This window comes from Vulpes lagopus, chromosome 5 (genome assembly GCF_018345385.1).
Source record: "Vulpes lagopus strain Blue_001 chromosome 5, ASM1834538v1, whole genome shotgun sequence".
Lineage (NCBI taxonomy): Eukaryota > Metazoa > Chordata > Mammalia > Carnivora > Canidae > Vulpes > Vulpes lagopus.
Genome location: NC_054828.1, coordinates 104,646,786 through 104,670,458, shown reverse-complemented (window position 1 = coordinate 104,670,458; position 23,673 = coordinate 104,646,786). Strand labels below are relative to the sequence as shown.

At 35.3% G+C, this 23,673-nt stretch overlaps 1 protein-coding gene across 2 annotated transcripts in view; it reads right to left on the bottom strand.

Annotated features, from left to right (window-relative positions):
* Positions 1-843: 843 nt before the first annotated feature.
* STRN (striatin) overlaps positions 844-23,673 on the bottom strand; it is a 92,066-nt gene continuing 69,236 nt past the window's right edge. For both annotated transcript variants that reach the window (XM_041754961.1, XM_041754960.1), the window contains 8 exons: positions 17,654-17,829; positions 15,669-15,716; positions 14,764-14,885; positions 11,374-11,541; positions 9,657-9,797; positions 5,109-5,213; positions 3,892-3,978; positions 844-3,788 (listed from right to left, as the gene is read on the bottom strand). In XM_041754961.1, coding sequence (XP_041610895.1) covers positions 3,619-3,788; positions 3,892-3,978; positions 5,109-5,213; positions 9,657-9,797; positions 11,374-11,541; positions 14,764-14,885; positions 15,669-15,716; positions 17,654-17,829 — 1,017 coding nt within the window. In that variant the 3' untranslated portion in view covers positions 844-3,618. The remainder of the gene's footprint in view (positions 3,789-3,891; positions 3,979-5,108; positions 5,214-9,656; positions 9,798-11,373; positions 11,542-14,763; positions 14,886-15,668; positions 15,717-17,653; positions 17,830-23,673) is intronic.

Genomic DNA, 23,673 nt, shown 5'->3' with positions numbered 1-23,673 from the left:
CTAGAAGTTGAGCAGATACACTGAAGACACTGATGGTCACAAATCAGGACCGTCACAGATTGGCAAACACACACCCAAACATACACACACACACACACACACACTTTCTCTCTCATAGCCCCCCGCCCCCCCAACTCAATCCTCATCCTCACTGTAAGGCTGCATTTGTATTTTATTTTAAAGGCACCTCTCATTCTCTAGCTATTGCCTTCTTGATGATATCTGTTTTGTTAAAAATCCTGAATGTTCAATGGAAATAGTTCAGTACTGAGAATGGAATATTTTTCAATTCACATTTGAATAGCCAGGTTTTCTTACATTCAGATTTTAATAAACTAGAATGACAGTCTTTAAAACAAGCATGCTAGCCTATAATGAATATAGTATATACAGTAATTTAAACATTTAGAACTATATATTATACTGCAAAAGCAAACAGCACAACACTCATCATACTCATTATTACCTGCGGTGTACACTATCCCTAAAAACGAAAATACAAAACAGTAAAATGCACCTATGGTTTATATATATATGTGTGTGTGTGTGTGTGTGTATGTGTGCGTACACACACACATACACACACACACATATATGAAGTCTATATATATTATATATATTCCTACAATATATATAATATATATTTATAAAATATACATACATTTTAGACATTTTCAAATAAATCTTTATCATTATCTCCAAAACAAATTTATAGCAAGAATACTGAAGGAATGAGAGTCAGATAAACAAAAAATTTTTCACAAAGTTCATTATCAGTGATGCAGCATAATTTCCCCCCTTTTAGTCATAACTAAAATGATTATAAAAGCTAAATACTTTGCATAACTAATTATCTGTTTAATGGCAAAAATTGCTAAACTTGTTCAATAGAAAAATACTGAAGGTCATTATATCACTTATGTTAAATATATGTCTAGGGTTCGAGTAGCAAATGAGCTCCATATGACAGTTGGGTTTTGAGAAGGGTGCTGCAAGCTCCCAGAGATGTATCCATAGCATATGAAAATAAGGCAGGGACCCACATCTCCTGCGGATTTTCAGACTATCCCAATACGTTTCATCCAAAATATTTACAAACCAAATGCTATGAAAGCATTTCAATGACTGTTTGAATCTTGAATTTGTTCGTTTTGTGGATTTCTGTTAAATTTTCAATAGGCTGGGAGGAAAATCAGACCCATGTTTATGCTTCTGGCTGGTTGGAAGACAGCTTTGGCTCATTTCTAGGCTGGGATTATACAGTGCTAGTGGAGAAGAATCTGTTTCTGTGTACAGTCTCCAATGGCATGGCATTGGCTTGCTAAAGAACTTTCAACAGTTCCATCATTTGCACTATGGTCTACGTATCTCATGGTCATTTTCCACTCACTAACAGAAAAATTTCAACCATGAGGTATAAGATGAAGGGAAAAAGAATATCTTGGTTTTGCGAATTTCAGTGACATTAAGTAAAGCAGGCACTGAAGACCTTGGGAGGTAATTAAAGCAGTAACTGGTAGAACAATAGCTTAAACCATCATAAATATGCCAAGTGAGGGCACCTGACTGAATTTTCCAGTATCCTTCTATAAATGTTAGGTTAGCAACACCATTTTTTCACTCAGAACCAAAAGAGGAATGCACCAAATAAAATGTGGAATTTTGCATCTGCATGGGAATAATATAAACATTCACCTGGTAGCTCAAGTCCAGGTCAATTCATTTGATTATACAAAGGAGTCCCTTGAGCCCATTGTTAACCAAAGCACAGATGAAATGACAAGGTTGCTGTGTCAAAATATTAAAGCATATCTGTATATCAATCAGGCAAATCCAGCACACATCTTTAAAGAAAATTTGCCTGTATACTGTAAAACTCTAGAGGCAGAAAAGCAGAAATTTTAATGAAAAACTCAATTACTATCCATATCACCACCAGAATACATCTTCAAGAAGTAGATATACATGTTATCAGAAGTGTCATTGATATGACAATGGAATATGTAGGGAGAGGAATGTAGGAATTATATTAAAAGATTAAATTCTTTATGGATATGGATTTAAAGGTGAGGAACTATTATACATACATTTTGCTGAAAATTTGGGCATTAGTAATTTATTTCTCATTTCTACATTGGTCTCTGACATTTGGGGTAAACAAGAGAGTATGAAGACAAGTGAGAGAGCTGTAGGGATGATGTCTATATATTCAGTCCAAAGAGTGGGGTCATGGGAATCCCAAGACATGTAGGTCACAGGATAGGTGAGCTCAGGGAAGCCTGGTCCTTTATGACAATATTCTCCAGAAATGATATTGATATATTGCCTATTAAAACACTCTGGGTTTTCCAATTAAGGAATGGAAGAGAAGTAGGGGAAGGGAAAAAGAACGAGAACTCTTTAGCCAAAGTTATGCACCAAACTCTTCCATCCAGATTTCCAGATTCCCCTTATTGAATATATTAATGGAGGACTTCTGGGGTACAAAAGAGTTGCTTTATTTAGTCCAGCAAAGACAGCTGCCTGACATTAACCAAACCCTTTGGGTTGTTAAAACATAATAACTTTAAACTGTTTTTGGTAGATGTCAGATAATTTGAACATGAGAGACAAAGAGCAAGAGGTCATCTGAAGCATGGTTTGTGGGTTTTGACCAATGTGAGTACTCACAGATAACTTCCAACTTTTCAACCACTGAAAGGTCTGATTTCATCGATAGGAGATAACCATTCTGGTACTATAAATATCACATGAATAAAGTGAATTTTAAAATTAACAGAGAGTATTATAAAGATATGCCCTGCCTGCCCTTAAAAATAAACAGAATCTCAAACTTGAATAAGTTAAACCCATTAGTAAAAGCAGACTCTATCAACTATTCATAACGGTGACTGTTTTTGACAGCTAAACTTTACAATGGTACCAAATCTATTTTCAAAAATGTAATACAATATAGAAATCTGCTTACAAACTAAATATTTGTTTAGTATTTCTGAATAATAATATATTTAACATATTATTGCATTTCTTTTTTTTTCCCCTAATAGGTAAAATGCTTTGCCAGGTGCTTTATGTGCACAGATGAAAGGAGAGCTAAATTAAAAACTCATTTTAACACTGCCTGGTCATTACGCACATAGGGGTTAGTACAGCAGATATGGTAAAGATTACTGTTTTGACTACCTAATGTGTTTAACAAGATTCTCAGGGGAGAACTAGGTCTAAATTTCTGTTCTTCCTCTACTCATTCCCAGTCATCAAGCTTTTTAATTATCCCTTATAGCATGCCCTATTTACTCAATAGGGACAGGCTAAACTTATGTTCGCTCAGGCCTGCCTAGCGAATTAGAACAACCTCAGAAATAAAAGCTCCTATTTGGGGGAAAATTTGAAACAGTTTTCAGGCTCACAGATTCAGCTGAGCTTGCAGCAACCTGAACAAACCTTAGTTTTAGAAAACAGTATACGAATTGCAAAACTATACTTTAACAAATGTTCTCTGTGCTCCTTCAGCAGAACAAAAGGGCAGGAAAGGTTGATTCTTGCCCTGGTCTTCTGTATCTCTTTTGTGCAGTTGATTATTTATAAAGAGCTAGAAGGTGAAGATGATGCATTGTGTCATACAAAGACTTTAGCCAGTGCATCAGCCCCAGCACTGGCTATATAGCATTTGGATGGATGGAAAGCTACATCATGAATTGATTCTTCAAACTTTTTCCGATGAGCTGTGAATTCTTGGATACATGTCTTACTTTCTAGGTTCCATAAACGTATTGAACAGTCATGGCCTGCATCAAAAGGAAAAAAAAAAAGAAAAGAAATTGAAAGGAAATATTACATTAACATGAAAATGATAAGGATAAATAAGTAATCCATAGTTGATGTACTTACTGCCAGACATCAAGTACAAGCCATTAGGATCAACTGCTAGACTTGTAACAGCTTCTAGGTGGGCTACCATGGAGTGGATGAGTTTGCCTTTGGAAAAAAGAGATTATTGCTCTTTATTAATAGTTTTCCTTATCCTGAATTATACGCCAGCTACCACGTTACACTGATTTCTCCAGTCACCTCTCTGAATACTTACTGCATTAATAGCTTTTTCCATCACAGCTCAACAATGTGTCTCCCTCCCCACTCTAGCCATGGTAATGAAGAAAAACAAAAGCTCAAATTTCAGATTATATTTTTGTCTTCCAAATAACAATATAAAAGTTAGTCATTTGTACACAAATATTCTTTGAGTCATGTTCATTAACTCAGACATTACTAAACAGCTACTTTGCATCCTTTAGCTACAGGTAAATTATACGGGTTGTGAGAACAGAAGAGACTGAGACAAAGATAAAGGAACAGAGAAAATCTGGCCACAGTTTTAGTGGAAATAACATATAGGAAGGGATTAAAATATTAAATTACTCATCACTCACAGCTAAGCAAAGTCAGCAAAAGTCAACAGTAGATACTCAGGTAAATTTGGCTGATAATATGGAGTGTTCTCCTATCAACACAGCTCTTCAGGAATTTCTTTTAAACTAGTGAAATGCAATTCAATAAAAAAATGGGAAAGCCCACACATCCTAATTCAAATCAATCAGAACCAGACAGTCAATATAATAATACAGAAAAGAGTTGTCCACAGGACATCAAATCAAGTCAACCAAATGACTTGGGTTTCCAACTCCAATACTAAAGCTATGCAAACACTGAACAATTTTAAACAAAATATGATAGAATGATCATATGCCTCTACTTCCAACATGTTTCTACTTTTTCCCAATATATTCACAGCAAGAGATCCGTTTTACTGCTATTTGAATGACCTTTTCATTGTATCCCTATTCATAACCTTGACTCTAGGGACAAAACATAGTATCTACTTATTAAATAAACCAAGATGATTCTATATAGTACCATGAAGACTAGTTCTTAGCAGATTTGGACAGATTAAACAGAAATTGAGCTGGGAGTGTCTATATCTGTTTTCATGCCTACTCTTGGACTATGCAGCCACTAAGAGACACCCAAATCAGCGTACTTATAGTGGGGTTTGTGTTTTTTTGTTTTTTGTTTTTGCTTTATCACCGATCACTTTGCAAAACACTTACCTGTATTGTTATCATAGAATTTGATGTGCCTGTCTTCATGAGCAGTAATGCTGATGGGAAGAGTGGGATGGCTGATGACTCTATTTATTTGGCAGGAAGAACTGGCTGCAAAAAAGAAAAAAAGAGCAACAAAGTTAGTCAAAACTACTAATTTCTTCACACAAGGGAACTGAATATTCACCTAGGAGACTAAAAAAGTAAATGATTTGACTTTAATTTGTTTTTAGTTCATTTTTAATGTTTTAGAAAAGAACTGCCTGAGCAATACCATACTAACAAATACAGAAGTACCCACAAACGAGAATTTTCTTTTCCACCTGCAATCAATGGGGGCCACCCAGGCTTTAGCCTACGGTCACTGACATATCTCATTCTCTGATCATCTGCAATACTTCTACTGCTTTAATAAAGTTCCATCATTACTTACATGTAGACGATACTCAAATTTAAATCTCCACCTTTCTAGATACAGAGCATTTTTTTAAAGATTTTATTTATTTATTCATTCATGGCAGACACAGAGAGAGAGAGAGAGAGAGATAGAGAGAGAGAGAGAGGCAGAGACACAGGCAGAGGGAGAAACAGCCTCCATGCAGGGAGACTGATGTGGGACTCGATTCCGGGTCTTCAGGATCACACCCCAGGCTGAAGGCGGCGCTAAACTGCTCGGCCACCGGGGCTGCCCGATACAGAGCTCTTTATCACATAGTTATCATCTGAAGACAAATATGACAAAGAGAGCTTCTGACCTCTTCAATTTCTTTCTCGTAATAGAAATGGTCATCAGGGCAGCTGGGTGGCTGAGTCAGTTGTGTCCAACTCTTGATTTTGGCTCAGGTCATGATCTCAGGGTGGTGAGATTTAGCGCTGTGTCAGGCTCAGTGCAGACTCTGCTTGAGATTCTTTCTCTCTCCCCCTCCTCCTACTCCTCCCCCAAAACTTGTGTGTGCACATGTGCACACACGCTCCCTCTAAAATAAATAAAATCTTAAAAAAAAAAAGAAATGGTCATCATTTAACAGGCTATCATGTTTGGAATCTTAAAACAGCATCCTGACTATTATGTGCACTATATAGTAACTTTAAAGAATTTCAATTATATGCACAATGAGACAGGCAGGCCACATGTCCTTAGGTCCTTATCACAGTGTATGAACCAAGGTCTAGAAAAAGTTGTGACTCCCCCAAAATCATGTGACAAAGCCAGTACCAATATTAGATGGCTCATGCAAATCACACTGCTGCCAAAAATGGTACCTAAACTATCACAGGTCCTTCTGAAAATCTTTTATCAAAAGGAAATCAATCATTAAAAAACCCTTTTAATTAGTAAGTTTTGTTAAGACCCCCCCTTTTTTTTTTCAAGGAAAAAACTATATATAAAGGTAACACTAAAGATATGTCAAAGTTAAAATAATCATGTCATGGTCCAGGGAGAGGAAGGGATGACCTTCTTATAAAGCACATTATTGGGAGATCTGGCAAATTTGAATATAAATGATAATTTAGACAATAGCATTTTGTTACTGTTAAATTTCCTGATTTTGATTATATGCTATGTCAAAGAATGTCTTTTCTTTTTTAAAAAGATTTTATTTATTTATTCATGAGAGACACAGAGAGAGGCAGAGACATAGGCAGAATTCTGGAGAAGCAGGGCCCTCCCAGGGAACCTGACGTAGGACTCGATCCCTGAACTGGGATCATGCCCTGAGCCAAAGGCAGACCCTCAACCGCTGAGCCACCTAGGCATCCCGACAATGTCCTTATTCTTAGGAATTACACGCTAAAGGCTCTAGGGCTCTACACAGTGTTATGATGTCTCTTAAGTGGTTCAGAATCTAAAATTATATACATATACAGAGAATGATAAAGCAAATGTCACAATGTGCAAAATGCTAAAAACTGAATCTGGATGAAGGGTGGCTAGTGGCTAGTTTTTGTATTATTTTTGAAGCTTTTCCAAATATTTAAAATTATTTCCAAAAAGAGATACAATTTTTTAAATCTTAGAATAGTTATTATGAATTTATATTCACATAATGGAAAATATAGATAATTTTGGTAAAAATAGCTGTAATATTAAGTGTACTCTATTGGATTTTCTTGTGGTTCCTAAAAATATGACATCTTAAAAACTGAAGACAGTCTTTTCCCAGTGTTAATGGCAAGGGGCCATCCAGCCTGTTATGTAAGAATAAAAAAAAACAGTCATTGACCATGTAGAGTAAGCTCTGGGTCAGTTATACTCAATTTAAATGGTCCTAAACAAAGAGTTTAGTTTCAAAAGTCAGCCTAGATTTTTCCCCCCCTCCGGAGATAACACACCATTGAGCAATATCCTCTGTAAGATCTAGCAGGAAAGTAACAATAGAAAAAAAATACTTTAAGGAAAATATCCCATGTATTCTGAGAAAGAGGTTTCTGAGAATTGTGTTGTGATTTAGAAAATAATTATGATAGAAATCAAAAGATGGAAGCAGGTAAAAGAGTTTTTATTTAATAATACCTTTAAGGACATGTCTCCACTTAATGGTAAATCAGACAAGTAAGCAAAATGCAAAGAACACTAGAAATCAATTGAAGGCCTACAAGCATCATTCTAACAATGAATCTAAATCCTCCAAGTATTCATATTCAGCTCACAACTTAGAAATACTTTACTTTTCACTGGATCAAAAGTACTCAATTACCTGCTTCAACTACCTATGATGAGTTTTTCAGTCAAATCACCACTGAAATTAAAGAATAGAAAGCTAGTTTATTCTGATTTTTAAAACAAAAATCCTTCACCCTTTTAAACTCTATAAGAAATTTACTTTCACCTTGAAACATGTTTTTGGTCAGAACTTTAATTCAAAAAAAATACCTGCTAAATTCCAGAAAAGAACAATGTAGTCAAATATTAATAGGGGTAGTCAAGGTAGAAAGGAATAAAAGACTAAATTAAATCTGCTTTATACAACTCTAAAGTAATAAAACTGATAATTTAGGAAATGTCAAGACATATTATAACTCAAAATAATTATCAATTACTCCAATAATGCTGCCTTTGTTCAAAACATCTTTGGCAGTTTTCTTCAGAAAATGTTTCCAGTATAGGGCAAAAAGATCTATGACTTTTTAGTCATATGCTTTAGGGATAAAATGGGATTGCCTAGCTCAGTTTATCCATCTCATCCACCAGACTTGACGTCTTATTAATTTATAGCAGTCATTAAAAATCAATTATTTACCACTCAGGACATCCAAAGAATAGACCAATCTCGCGGTAATTCCAAAATGTTCACATTTTTCTTAGTTTTATATTGTTTTCTGTATTTTACTCCTGTAACTTTAGGTCATATATTTAAAATGGCTTTAAATTTACTGAGAGCCTAAAACTTGTATTTCTTGGCAAAAGAAATTCTCTTATTCCTATTCCATAATCTCATATTTTTTGTCTCTCTCTTTTACATCCAAATAGTTCAAAACTCTATTAATGTCTACTTCCCAAACAATTCTCACAGGACCTCAGGAAAGAACAAAGGACAATGGACTGGGAAGAGAAAACGAAGAAAGCCAAAACGGAATGAGGGAAATTTTTGAGAGAAAAGGAGTAGAGGGAGAGAGAGACAGACAAACACACACACACGAGAGAAATTTTTGAGAGAAAAGGAGTACAGGGAGAGAGAGAACATACACACACAGAGAGACATGTGCACACTGCAGTAATTCTTTTTAAGCTAGTTCTTAGACTAAAACAGTACCTGTGTACACAGTTTTCTTTATCAACTGCAACCTAAACTATCACTGCCTAGATGAAGCCTAAAGATAGAAAGCAATGGTTAAAAAAACCAAAAACCAAAAAGATTCTTCTTCACAATCTGAGAAATTATTTCCTGATTTTCTAGTATCCAATAAGAAGCTCCATATTTGAGATTCTGAAAGGCAAAACTTGATCTACATTCTAATCAGGCTGTGTCAAATTACATTACTAATAAAAAATTAAGTTCTAATAGGCTATGTCAAATTACATTATTAATACAAAATTAAGTTGATTTAGAAAATGAAACTGAGAAATGAAAAAGACTTACTTTATATTCAGAATAAATATTATTTTCTTCAAATAGAATTCAAAACTAATCATTTGGTATAAAATAAAACTTGACTCCTCTTTGGAATAGCTCAATTGCTATTCCGAATAGTTCAGTTACAAATGTTCGTAAACAGCCCAAAGTCTTAAAATCAACTGTGTTCTGTGATTTAAAAGGCAGAACTCTTTATAATAACAAGTATTTTTTGTAGTTGACTCTGGCAGTTATGATTCTGATAAAACTTAAAATTTTGATCCAGGGCAGCCCGGGTGGCTCAGTGGTTTAGTGCCACCTTCAGTCCAGGGTGTGATCCCGGAGACCCGGGATGGATTCCCATGTCGGGCTCCCTGCCTAGAGCCTGTTTCTCCCTCTGCATGTGTCTCTGTCTCTGTCTCTCTCTGTCTCTATGAATAAATAAATAAAATCTTAAAAAAAAAATTGATCCAAACGAAGACTAAGTTGGAATACATACCTGAATCTGGGTTGGATTCTAAAGTGAGAATGCGCTGTTGCGTTTCCATGTTAAAGATGCTTGTATATCCTTTGCTGAATGATGCTACCATATGGCTTGGGTCACTGCTCACCAGATCCACAGAGGCAGGGATTCCCAATTCTAAGAGATGCAAAACATATTCAGAGAATGGCGTTCAGAGGATCTACTTGAAAATGTCCTTATTAATATAGCAAAACAAATAGTCACGAGATTTCCTTAAGAAGTAAAGAAGACTCAACATTAGAATAAAAATTAGCTCATAGCCATTCAATGGAGATTACTTCTTTTGTTACTTTTAGCCCTATTTTATTGTTATTACCTGTTCAGCAGGTCTTCTACCTGTTACTCAGCTAAAACATTAATAGAATTCAAGCCTTTACTAAGTAAATAAATGGAAAACATGTATGGACTACAAGTTTTGTTGCTGCCACCTAACCTGAGGTTTAAAGCGGCATCGTGGAAATTCTTTTATTTTAAAAGCCTATTTCTTATTAGGAATTCTAATTTCAAAGAATTATTATTATTATTATTGTTATTATATGTAGAATCATACAAATATCAGAGGCAGGCAACTCATCAGAACCCAGAGGGATAAAGAAGGTATTTTTTTTATCTATCATTTAGAATATGGTAAAACTTGGTTAAATTTGGAGTGTATTTATAAACAGAATAGAATATGTATACATAAATAAATTGGCTCAAAATCTAAAGTAAGGAAACAGTTCAAAAATGTGTATGTTACAGAAGAAGAAATATTAATGGCTAATGAGTACACAAAAAGAGGCTCAAAATAATTAGCCACCAAACTAATGCAAATTAAAACCACAATGAAATACTGCTAAGAACCCACCAGAATGGCTAAAGCTAAACATACTGACAACACCAGATATTAATAATTAAGGATGTAAAGCAACTGAATTCTCACACATTGCTGTCAGTGATATAAAATGGCAAAACCACTTTGGAAATTGGCTTGGCAATTTCACATAAAGATAAATGCATAATACCACTTCTAATACCCAGCAATTCTACTTTTAGTTCTTTATTAGCTCATAAAAAATACATGAATGTTCATTGCAGCTTTGATCATAACAGTCAAAAACTGGAAAAAACCCACATGTCCATCAAGAGGTAAAGAAACATACACTGATTTAATGAAATACTATTACACATAAAAATACTTACTAGAACATGGATGAATCACAGAAACATTATAGAGTAAAAAGTCAGATACAAGAAGAGTATACATTGTATGATTTCATTTATATGAAATTTTAGAACAGATAAAACCTATCTATGATGAAAGAAATCACAGCCCTGACTGAGAACAGGAAGAGGGACTGGGAAGGACATAAAGAAACTCTAAAAAAGTGAAAGAAATGTTCTAGACTTTGATAGGTGGAAAAGTGATGTATCTGTCAAACTCAATAAAATGTATCCTTAATATCTGGCTTTTACTGTATATAAATAATAACTCGATTTTTTACAACAATTTTTAATGTGTGCTATTTCACCAAATACTGTGCTTTTAAGAATCACTAAGTTGGAAATTCAAGCAAATATACTTTCATTGCTTAAACACACCCCTTAAAATTAAACTTAGACTGTAACAGCTTGTAGAATCATTTACCTACTTACTTGTTGGATTAGATGTTTTATAAAAGATTCATTAGAATAATTTTTTAAAAGTATGTACCTTGATTATCATTAAATACACTAAGGGCTGGAGCAACCTCAGTTGTATTCCATAAACGGAGAGTGCCATCTGCTGAACAGGACAACAAACGCTGATGTGCTGCACTGTAAGCCAAGCCCCAGACTGCATCAGTGTGACCCAGCAGAGGGCCTCTTAAAACAGAAGGATCTGTACAAAACAGCAAGAATGCAAAGTCAAGAGAAAAAAAAAAAATCATAATGGTACTTAGGTCCCAGAGAAACTAAATATACAGAAAAGAGTACCTGAGAACAGTATAAAACATGCTTCCTAGTTTCTAGTATTCTTCTGAAATGCAGCTATAACCAGAAATAGGCTTGGAAATATGCAAATGTAGAGTCTAGAGTTTATAAGTTAAAATTTTAAAGTATATATTTCTCTCCTTAAAAAAATTAGGTATTTCCCTCACTTCTCCCTTTTTTTCTATTTGTTTAGATTTTCAAAAGGCAGGTTAACACACATCACGTGAATTTTATCTACCTTCAGTGAAGCCACCACTCTTCCCTAAGGAAGTAAAGAGGGATCCTTCCTCCCCTGGGCTCTCTCAGGCCACTTCTACTCTTGTCCCTTCTTACTATGAATGGTGGTTATTCCTGGGAGCACCAGACCTCTGCTATTCCTAGTGGACAGGAACTGAGGTCTAGAGGAACCCCCAAATCCTCAAACAGTAATAATGTGTATAATAGGGAAAGAGTAGGAGGAAGGAGGATCACTTACCACCGTTTCATAATAAAAGTCAAACTGGAAACTTTATTACTCCTCACGGTGACTCTATGAAGCAGTACTTTCATGATGGCTCACACATTAGGCTTAAAATGTCAATAATGTTATCTGTCCTCTAGCCTCTCTCTGTCATACCATAAAATATTTATTGAAGACACAATGTGTCAGGCATGATGCTAGGTGCTGGGGCCACCCAGATAACTAAGACACAGTACTATCTTTGTCTCAAAAGACACTGTGGTAAGTACAATAATTGTGACAGACACCAGCTTCCATGGAGAGTAACTGGAGTGAGAGCTTCCTGGGGAGAACGGCACCTCAAATATATAGCCATTGGCCACTCAAAAGCTAGAGGGAACCCACTGCTGGCAAAGAAGGCAGTACCAACAAAATCATAAGAGGGCAGAAAGCAGGACATGTGAGGGAATTTATCAGCATTACTGAAGCATGAAGTTTAAGGCAGGAAGTAGAAGAGATGCAAGTAACTAGATTAAGGTAGGATTTCTTTTTTTTTTTTTTTAAGATTTTATTTATTTATTCATGAGAGACAGAGAGAGGCAGAGACATAGGCAGAGGGAGAAGCAGGCTTCCTGCGGGGGCCCCATGCGGGACTCGATCCCAAGACCCCGGGATTACGCCCTGAGCCAAAGGCAGATGCTCAACCACTGAGCCACTCAGGTGCCCCTAAAGTAGAATTTCTACAACATATTAAGGTACTTGGAAATTATTCTGAAAGCAAAATGAACCACTGAAGGGTTTTCGAGGAGCAGTAGGTTTAAGTATTTAATATGGTAGCTTTCACTGTAGTGCAGAAGACAGACTGGAGAGAATCAAGATGAAGGTAACAGGACTGCTTCAGTAGACTGGGAGAATGATGATGTAGACCCAAGAGAGGACAGTGGCAAAAGAGGCAAAAGAGAAAGGGTAAATTCAAGAAATATTTAGGGGGTAATATAAAAAAGACTAGGTAATTAATAAGGTGTGGATAGTAAACAGAACAAGGCAAAAAAGGATAACTTGTAGGTTTCTAGTTTGGGTAATTTTGGTGGTGCCACCACTAATAAAGAATATATGGGAGAAGAAACACAACACTTGTGGGGAATTTATGGACAATGAGGTGGCCACTTTGAAAAGTTCTGTAGGCAGTGTGAGGCTTAAAGAAGAGATTTATGAGTCAACAGCATGCAAAACCATAGAAGTAGATTCAGTCTACCAAAAAATACGTGTACAAAGCAAAGAATGAATAGGTTCTGGGCCTTGATAAATGCCAATATCTAAGGTGGGAAAAATAAAAGTTTAGGAAGGATAGGAGACAGAAATTGTCACAGACTTAAATGTCAAAAAAGCCAATAGTGGACACATTTCCAAAAGGATGGAATAATCTACAGTTTCAGATAGCCAATATATCTAGCAAAATAAAGACTGTAAAATACTTCTTAGATCAGCCAATTAGGGAGTAACTGATAATCTTATCAGATTTAAGTGGTACAACCAGATGACAGAATGCACAGTGATGATGCACAAGGAAAGGACATGGAATTAGTAACTCCTGATTGCGTTTTCTAGTCATTACCACCAGAGACAGATGATGAAGAAAAAGCCACACACAGGAAAATGGAATCAAGAAAAGGCTTTCCTTTGCCCACAATAGGAGTTACCTGAATTTACTTATATGCTGAGGGGTTAAAAAGAAAAGAGGGCAAGGCTTAAGATGAGATTGAAACAGAGCAAGAGAATCAAGTTCAGTCTCACCAGAAACAAGAGAGAATGAGGTCAAGAGCAAAAGGGGAAGAACTGGTTGGCCTGGGACAGAATGAAGACAACTGATCCTCTTGACAGAGAGATAAAGGAAGTAAGGAAAAACACAAAGGGGGTTTATCTTTCACAAAAGATATGTTAACTGCTTATTAAATAAATGTTGGGAAAAAAATTTTTTATTGAATTTCTTAGGTTTGGTAGTAAAATTATCTAAAGTGAAAATGAAAATAAATATGGTTTTAGGACATATATGACACTCCACTTCATTCTAGAATTTAAGAAAGAACGTAAGAGGAAGCCAAAACAGTCAATTCCTAGACAGTTTTTGCAAGAGAATTAATTAATGGTAACATATAGTGATAGATTATAATGTGGATTTATGTTTCATGGTTCCCAAGACTGAAAAGGGGCACTTCTTACTTTTTAAGGCTTTTCAAGTATTTTGGTGTCATGGAGTTTAAACCATGACATCATTAACCTCTACACACTCCAATAATTGATCAAGAAGATGATGCCAACATTCATTTTCCTTCAGTTATTTGTCAACAATAGTAATGAAACATGATTACAGATTAGTAATAATCTATCAACTAGTGTACAGATGCCTATAAAATGAAAAAAACAACTGTCGATCAAGCCAGCATTTCCAATCAATAAAACTTTGGAGGGGAGGGGTAGAAACTGCTTTTTCGGGAATAACATTTTTTTTTTCTTTTAGCATTATATATCAAATTGATTCCTAAATGCAAGAATCCTTTTTAAGAAAATAAAGACCTTATTCTCTTTTACCAATTTACTTTTAAAAATATCTCATTTTATCCTTGTATATGCTATGGAAAATGTGTAAAAAGAAAACAATTTATTCTTTCATATCTTCGGGGAAACACCTACCATAAGAGTCATAGGGATCAATGTTGGGGTTGGTGGTATTCCAGCCCTGGATCAGTCCATCAGTACCACCACTGTAACACTGCTCACCATTGCTGCTCATTACCACACAAAGCACTGGACCTCTGGGAGATAAAAATCAATTTCTATTCCCAAAAATCAATCTGATAATAGGACTTGTTAGAAATAAGAATGCTTAATTATTCATATGGCTATTTTTCTGCTTTTTACAATGAATAAAAATACTATAAAAGCATTGCTCATTTTTTTTTTCTGCTAAACCAGAGATTGGCAAACTATAGCCGGTGGGCCAAAGGCAGGCAGTTTTTATACAGATCTCAAGCTAAGAATGGTTTTTACATTTTTTAAGGGGTAATTAAACTAAGCTAAAAACAAGAATATACAACAGAAAATATATGGCCTACAAAGCTGAAAAAGTATTTACTATCTGACCCTTTATATAAAAAACATGCCAATCTCTGTGCTAAATCAAGTGAGTTAGTGTATTTCTTAAGCTTACATGAAAATAGGAAAAGCATGCAATATTATCATTATTTAAAAATTCTTCATATTTTTACCTAGATTATCTTTAAGGGAAAAAAAGGTCAGGATTTTTAATATATAGACCTTATTGCATCAACATATTTTAAGCACAAGATATGTAACATTTTAAACATCATCCAAATAAAATCTAATTTCAGCAAGGATCTCTGGTAGGAATAAAGTTGTTTTTAACATTGCATTATCTGCCAGTTTCTTTTACATTTGCCAGAAAAAAACCCAAACAAAACCAAACAAAAATGCTACTAAATACAAAAAATATGTAACATAAATACTCAAGTGAAAGAAAATAATCAGGCTGATATACAGTGATGCTTACTTAAAACAGAGAAAAAGCACATACTTACTTATGAGCCCTGAATGTATAAATAGGTTCCACATCAAGAGAAGTACTCCTAAATCAGAGAGAGAGAGGACTTTTACCACTCCAAGTTTCAGTAGTAAACAGTATTAATGAATATATGCTGCAAAATTGCCTTTAGAAATACCAACACTGTACTAATATACCATTCTCAACCTAGGACACTTAGGAAAGTTTACCTGACACCAATCACATATTTCTGTGGCCTTAAGAAACAAAATCCTTGTTTAGTAATAATACCTGATTATAGTGCTCTTAGCATTGTCATAGTCTATTTGACTATTTGAGAGAACCACACTCAGAAAACAGCATGGGCTTTGAGGAGATAAATTTCTGGATTCAAATAACTGGCTAACTCTAGGCAACTTATCTATTCTTTTGAAACTTCAGATTCCTCTCTATTTAAAACAAAACAGAAAAACTGGGATAATATCAAATACAGGATTAAATGAAATTCTGTAAGTAAAACAGCCTAGGACAGAACCATGCACACAGTAGGATTTCAATAAATGGTACTTTAATTTCTTTGCATTTCCATCAATGCTAATATGTCTGTCTTTGATACTTGGACAAATTGTCCCAGTCATCAGTTTATTCAGTATTCAGAACACTGAATGTATTGATACTCTACATTGCCTAATACTGGCCATGACTGTAAATTGAAACTGGATTTAAAGTCAACTATTTACCATCTCTTATATTGTATTGAAGCTTTTTATAGGCATATGCTTTCTCTCCTCAAGCATTTCCAAAATGTTAAGCTCAAGGTAAACAGACCATGTTAATGTCTGTCAATGTCACAGACCATGTGAAGGTATTATTACTAAGCTATCACCAGCAAGAAACTTGTTTCAATATTTTTCTAAGTTTTAGTCAAGAATATATGAGACATTCACATTCTCTGATCTAATGAGATGCACACTGTAACCAGAGAAATAGAAAGACAAAAGGCACAATTTATAACTAAGAAATAATTTTTCTCTGCTGAAGATATCTGATCCATATAAGAATTCTCTTGGTGTCAGCAAGATCTGGTTGAGCTATCTGAAGAGGAGGGATAAATCAAGAAATCAAGTATTTTATATAGTCTATAGATGACTCACAGCGGGAATGTCACTGATCTCTCAAATTCAGCAACAGCTATCCTCTATCAGTAATAAAACTTCCGTAATCTCCTCCAGTTCACATTTATTTCTACTCTTCTAATAATAAAACTGTCTGACACTGGAGAAAGGCCCTTGTGGGCACATGCTGGGTTCTAGACCACCAGATTCAAGGACACAAGGACAGGGACTCCCTGTAAGCACCCCAGCAAGTGGGGCTAAGACTAGTTTGGTGACTGATAAAAGCGTCTATACCAACCCATGTCTGTTCATGCTTACAGAGGAACGAAGGGACCAAGCCAAGAGCTGGCAGGTAAGTGACAGCAACAATGCTGCCTTTCCAACTATACCTTTTGTGGGTATGAAAACTGCCTAATGGGATCAAGGCAAAAAGACAAAACCAAAGAGAAGTCCCTCACCCCTCTCAATCAGCCTTCCTTCCCTTCTACACCCTAAGCTCAAACCTAATAAACAATAGGATGGTGTTGGGGTGGGGTTTGAGGATTCTGAACATGCCTACACCTCTTTATAACAGTAGAAATCTTCAGTACAGATAAGGGACTCCACAAATATGACAACCATTTAAAACACTGTATAAGGATTGTAAACAGCATTCAGAAGCTCTGGGAAATTATCAGATAATACCATCTCTCTCTCAGTGTCAGTTTTCCAACCTAATATCAGATTGTGAGTATGAGGGAAAAAATTCTAATTATGTGACAAGGTAAAGAAGAAAGAACTAGAAGAGATACTTGAGAAATTTAATAAGCAAATAATTTTTTTTTAATAAGCAAATAATTTGAGCATTTTTCTGCTGAAAAACTAATAATTAAAATACTCAAATACAGTTAAAATAGAATATTCTCACTTTTTGGCTGGGGCTGTTTTCTGCAAATTCCACATTTTTAATGTGTGATCCTCTGATGCTGTTATCAAAACAGGCTCAATGGGGTGGAAAGCAAGGGCTCGAATGCCATCAAAGTGACTTCGTAATGTAAACTTAGGGTTCCACGTCTTCCTCAATGCATCTTTATTATTTGCTATCTATTAAAGAAACAAAAGAAATATACCCATACATTTAGTTCAGGACAGGAAAAAAAGTATATTTCAACATTAATTCTTGCTGATTTGTCATTAAATCATCACGTTTTGCAACTTTCAAAACAATGTAATTTCTAAATGTATATAATCAAATCAATAGACAAAATTAATATGCCAACAGTGCTTTTCTTTGAAGAAATATGAATCCTGTAACAAGAAAACAGGTAACAATTCAACATTGAAAGAAAATAACATAAAATAGATCTTCACTAGGATGACTTAAAAAAAAAAAGATAAGATTTCAACCTAAATTATAGAATAGAAACTAATCTGGGATCAGAGCTGAAAAACTAAGTTACCTTTAAACCTGTTAACAAAAATAAATAAATAAATAAATAAATAAATAAACCTGTTAACATTATAGAATATAATCATACTTCTGAGATTTTCAATACTTTCTACAAAGACCCAAATTTTCTTCATGAAATTGGAACAAGATTTATAAACTGGAAACATAAAATGTTAACACTGTAAGAAACAATCAGATGTTACAAAACAATAGATTCCACTCGCAGAACATGTCATGTTGCTTTTCTCCACAAAAACTTCATCCCAACAACTAAAAAAATGCATTTTTTCTCATTCCAACTTTTTTTTTTCATTTCCAACTAATGGTAAAGCCAAAGAAATTCATGTTTAACTTTACACTAGCACCACATATGAACTCTTCAAACTTTACAACTAACAATTATGCTAGGTTTAAGTAAGAGTAGGGCAAATACTGTTAACACTGGAGAAATATTACCATACTTACAATGACAAAAACAATGATACTAATAATAGCTGCTATTTTAAGCACTATTCATTATTTTACATATTTTTCAAAATCTTAACATGCATTAACTCACTTAACTGTCACAACAACTATGAAGGAATTAACATTATTCCCACTTTATAGACTAGACATATAAGGAAAGGAGAAGTTAAGTGACTTGTCCCCTAGTAAGTGGAGGAGTCAGAATTCAAATCCAAGTGGTCTGGTTTTAGAGATTACATTCTTAATATAAACTATAACTTAGGACCCAGAAGTTTAAAAATTCGCAGAAAAATTTGGATAGAGCATGTCACAATTGGGGCAGTAAAGAGACAAAACAGAGGATGCAAGGAACTACTGTAAGAATTGGGGCTGGTTATCCTTGTGGGGGTAGGGGGGGACCGGGCAGGCAACTAAGTTGACTCTTGTCTGCTCTTATTAAAGAGCTGAAAGATTTCCATATATAAGAACAATTCTATTCTTTCTGAATGTCTTAATGTAGTAGACAGCCACTAAGATGGTCCTCAACTAGCCCTAGCTCCTCATATTTATGTCCTGTGGAGTCCCCTTCTACATCATAGGATTACTCTGTGACCAATAACATAGAGCAAAAACTTTGCATCTTAAGTGTTCTTGCTGACACTGGAGGAAGCCAGTTTGCCATGCTGAGGAACCCACAGAGACCCATGTGGTGTGGAACTAGTCTAAAGCCAATAGCCAGGAAGGAACCAAGTCCTTCCAACAACCACATGAGTGAGCTTGGAGGCAGATCTTCCCCAAGTCAAGTCTTCATTGAAGACTGCAACCCTTGACTACATGTTGACTGTCTCGGATTGTCAGGTCTCTACGAGAGACCAGAACCACACAGCTAAACTATCCCAGACTGCTGACCGCCCAGAAATTACAAAAAATGTTGTTTTAAGTGGTGCAGTTTGTCACACAGCAATAGATTACAACAAGTTTATTAGAACTAGAGACTACTTTCAGAAGTGCAGATATAACACTAAGTTTTTTTTTTTTAACTCAGATATGTTAAAAAAAAAATGACATTTCTCTAGAGACATGACCGAGTTCCATAACATATTGAACTAAATCTTTGTGGGGTTAGTATAGAGAGAACACAAGTTATCTAATGGGAACTTCTGCTTCTAGCTATGATCGACTAGATCATTAGGATCAAGTATGCACTTGAGGACAAGTAAAAAAGCAGAGCTAAAAATTTTTAAATCAAAACCAGCAAGATAGTGAAGAAAAAGCAGACCATAATCCAAGGGAAGACAGAATTCTAAAATGCCTAATATTTGGACTTATTTTTCCCAGAATGTGTTTAGTGATTCCATAGGGATGGCTGAGAGGTCAAGCTGTGCTTCTGACAGTTGTGCAGTGCAAGGAGATATAAACTGGTGTTCAGTGCCTGCCAAGAAAGTGGGGCTTGATGAACCTTCTTGCTTTTTAGGTTTTAAGTTCAAAGGGCTGCATTCTAGATAGAAGAGTTAACTATAAGAATACAATCCCTACAAAAGACATGCACAGAAATCTCACAGAGAAAGACATAGACATGGCCAACAAGCACATGAGAAAATGCTCCGCATCACTTGCCATCAGGGAAATGCAAATCAAAACCATAATGAGATACCACCTCACACCAGTGAGAATGGGGAAAATTAATAAGACAGGAAACGACAAATGTTGGAGAGGATGTGGAGAAAGGGGAACCCTCCTACACTGTTGGTGGGAATGTGAACTGGTGCAGCCACTCTGGAAAACTGTGTGGAGGTTCCTCAAAGAGTTAAAAATAGATCTGCCCTACGACCCAGCAATTGCACTGCTGGGGATTTACCCCAAAGATACAGATGCAATGAAACGCTGGGACACCTGCACCTCGATGTTTATATAGCAGCAATGTCTACAATACCCTAACTGTGGAAGGAGCCTCGGTGTCCATCGAAAGATGAATGGATAAAGATGTGCTCTATGTATACAATGGAATATTACTCAGCCATTAGAAACGACAAATACCCACCATTTGCTTCGACGTGGATGGAACTGGAGGGTATTATGCTGAGTGAAATAAGTCAATCGGAGAAGGACAAACATTATATGGGCTCATTCATTTGGGGAATATAAAATATAGTGAAAGGGAATAAAGGGGAAGGGAGAAAAAATGAGTGGGAAATATCAGAAAGGGAGACAGAACATGAGAGACTCCTAACTCAGGGAAACGAACTAGGGGTGGTGGAAGGGGAGGTTGGCGGGGGGTGGGGGTGACTGGGTGACGAGCACTGAGGGGGGCACTTGAGGGGATGAGCACTGGGTGTTATTCTATGTATGTTAGCAAACTGAACACCAATAAAAAAAATAAATTTATAAAAAAAAAAGAATACAAGCCCTACAAAGACTACAGATCAGCTTTAGATTATCTGAAAAACTGAAAATGGAATGAGATGATCCAGATTTCTAGTGGCTACAGATATGAGAGAAGCAAATTAAAATATGCTCCCTAAGGGAAGATATCACTCTAGGCCTGAAGTTATTGCTACAGACAACTTTTCAAGTATAGTTATCTGGACATAAAAAAATGCATGTGTAGGATATGCATATGCAGGATAATACAGCATAAATGAAAATGAGCAGAAACATAATCATAATTACTGTGTTCAAGAAGAAAAAAGACAACCTTGTAAATTTTGGAAGAAATCTATAAACGGTTAAAAAAAGAATTCTAGAAGCAAACAGTGTAAGACCTAATAGATGGGTTTAATTACAGATATGCATAACTGAAGAGAGAATTAGCGAACCAGAAGATGGGTCATAAAAACATCTAGACTAAAGTATGAAAAACAAAAGATGGAAAATATCCGAGAGGGAGTTGGAGAGAGGATATAGAAAGATTTAGGGATGCCTGGGTGGTTCAGCAGTTGAGCATATGCCTTTGGCTCAGGGCATGATCCCAGGGTTCCGGGATCAAGTCTCACACTGGGCTCCCCGCAGGGAGCCTGCTTCTCCCTCTGCCTGTGTCTCTGCCTCTCTCTCTCTCTCATGAATAAATAAATAAAATCTTATAAAAGAAAAAGAAAAAAGGAAGACCCAACAATAGAGAGTTCCAGAAGGAAAAGAGAGAGAAAGAAGCGCAAAAGCAATATTTGAAGATAAATGGCTGAGAATTTCACACAAAATTGATAAAAATATATTAAGCCAGGGAGGTCTGAGAACTTCAAGAAGGTTAAATAAAAAGAAAACTAAGCTATAGCTGACATTCAAGACATAGGGAGATTATCAGAGAAAAAAAAAAATCAGACTACCACTCAATGTCCAATAATAGAAATGACTGATTTTAGCAGAAAACAACAGTGGAAAAGATGAAATTATATATTTAGAGTGCTTAAAAATGAAACAAAACAAAAAAACCCTTGCCAACTGGAATTTAATACCAGATGTAATAGTTAACCCACTCAGGCGAAATACAGACAATGTAATAAAACCAGAAACTGAAGAAACTGTGCACCAGCAGACTTTTACCAAAGAGAAATATTAACTGTTCTTAGAGTAAAAGAAAAGTGATCCCAGATGGATAATCAGATGTGCAGGGGGGAATAGAATAAAGCAAAATGAGTAATGTAAAGTGGATAATCCTAACTGAATACTGAATGTACAAAACATTACCTTGTAGGAGATAAATGTCTAGAGAAAATACATAACAAGAATGATATATATTCAGGGTAGGAGGCTTTTTTTTCCCCTTTTTTAAAAGATTTTATTTACTTATTCATCAGAGACAGAGAGAGAGGCAGAAATATTGGCAGAGAAAGAAGTACACTCCCTGCGAAGAGCTTGATGTGAGACTCAATCCCAGGACCCCAGGATCATGACCTGAGCCAAAGGCAAATAGATGCTCAACCATTGAGCCACCCAGGTGTTCCAGGGTAGTTTAAGTAGTTAAAAGACTTAAAGGTCTTTGCATTAAAATTTTGATAAGGATGTGTGTGGTAATCTCTAGAATAACAATAAAAAAGAGTAATGAAAGAGTACATAATCTCCAAATAATGGGTGCGGGTGAAGAATTAAAAATAATCTGAATATAGGCAAAAATAGAAGAAAAAGGAACACAGAATAGGTAGCACAAATAGATGATGGACTTAAATCTAAATATATCAAGAATTACTTTAAAAAGAAATGGCCTCAGTGCTCCAAATAAAAAAGTTGTGAAAGATTTGATAAAAAAAAAAAAAAAAAAAGTCAACTGAGTGTTTTTATATACACAGACATAAAATGTAAAGATATTAAAAACAGAAATACTTTTTTAAAAGGAGTGGAAATGAGACCATTTAAAATTAGGTTGTTATAGTTCCAGGTGAAGAAGAATTGGAGTTGATGGGAGGTTTTTAAAACAAAAAAGAAACAAAACAAAAACCCAACTATGGATTTTAGCTATTTTTGGAGGGAGAACTCAAAGACTTACTAATGAATTTAGCAAAAAGAGTGAGAATTTTTTATTTATAGGAAGAGAAGTGAGTAGTGAAGTTGCTCTTTGGAGTACTTCCTTCTCATATCCACAGTCTGCTTAAGCATCCATCCTATACATCCTATATGGCAAGAGCTATACTGTGTTCTCCAACAAAGATAATGAAGTATCAAAGTGAGAGGATTTTATTTTTTTTTTATTTTTATTTTTTTAGTGAGAGGATTTTAATGGAGATAAGACAGATTGTAAACACTTTATAAAATAAGCAACTGTTTTTCTGACAGTTTACTGTCATTAACAATTATCAATGTATTTATAAACAACTGCGTTGGGGATTAAGTAAATGCATGCATAAAGGCATCAAGATTTCAGTTTTGGTCCAAATCATTGATGGGTCTGCCTTAATATCTGAAAAGAACCCTCTAGACATCCCTGCCTATAACAATAGCTTAAGTCATTTGTAGGCAGGGTATTCATTGATAATATACTAAAGAAGAAACATCTATGTTGGTAGCCTTAAACACAAAACCCAAACTTGGTAATAGAAAAGGAATTCTTTGCTGTATCTAAA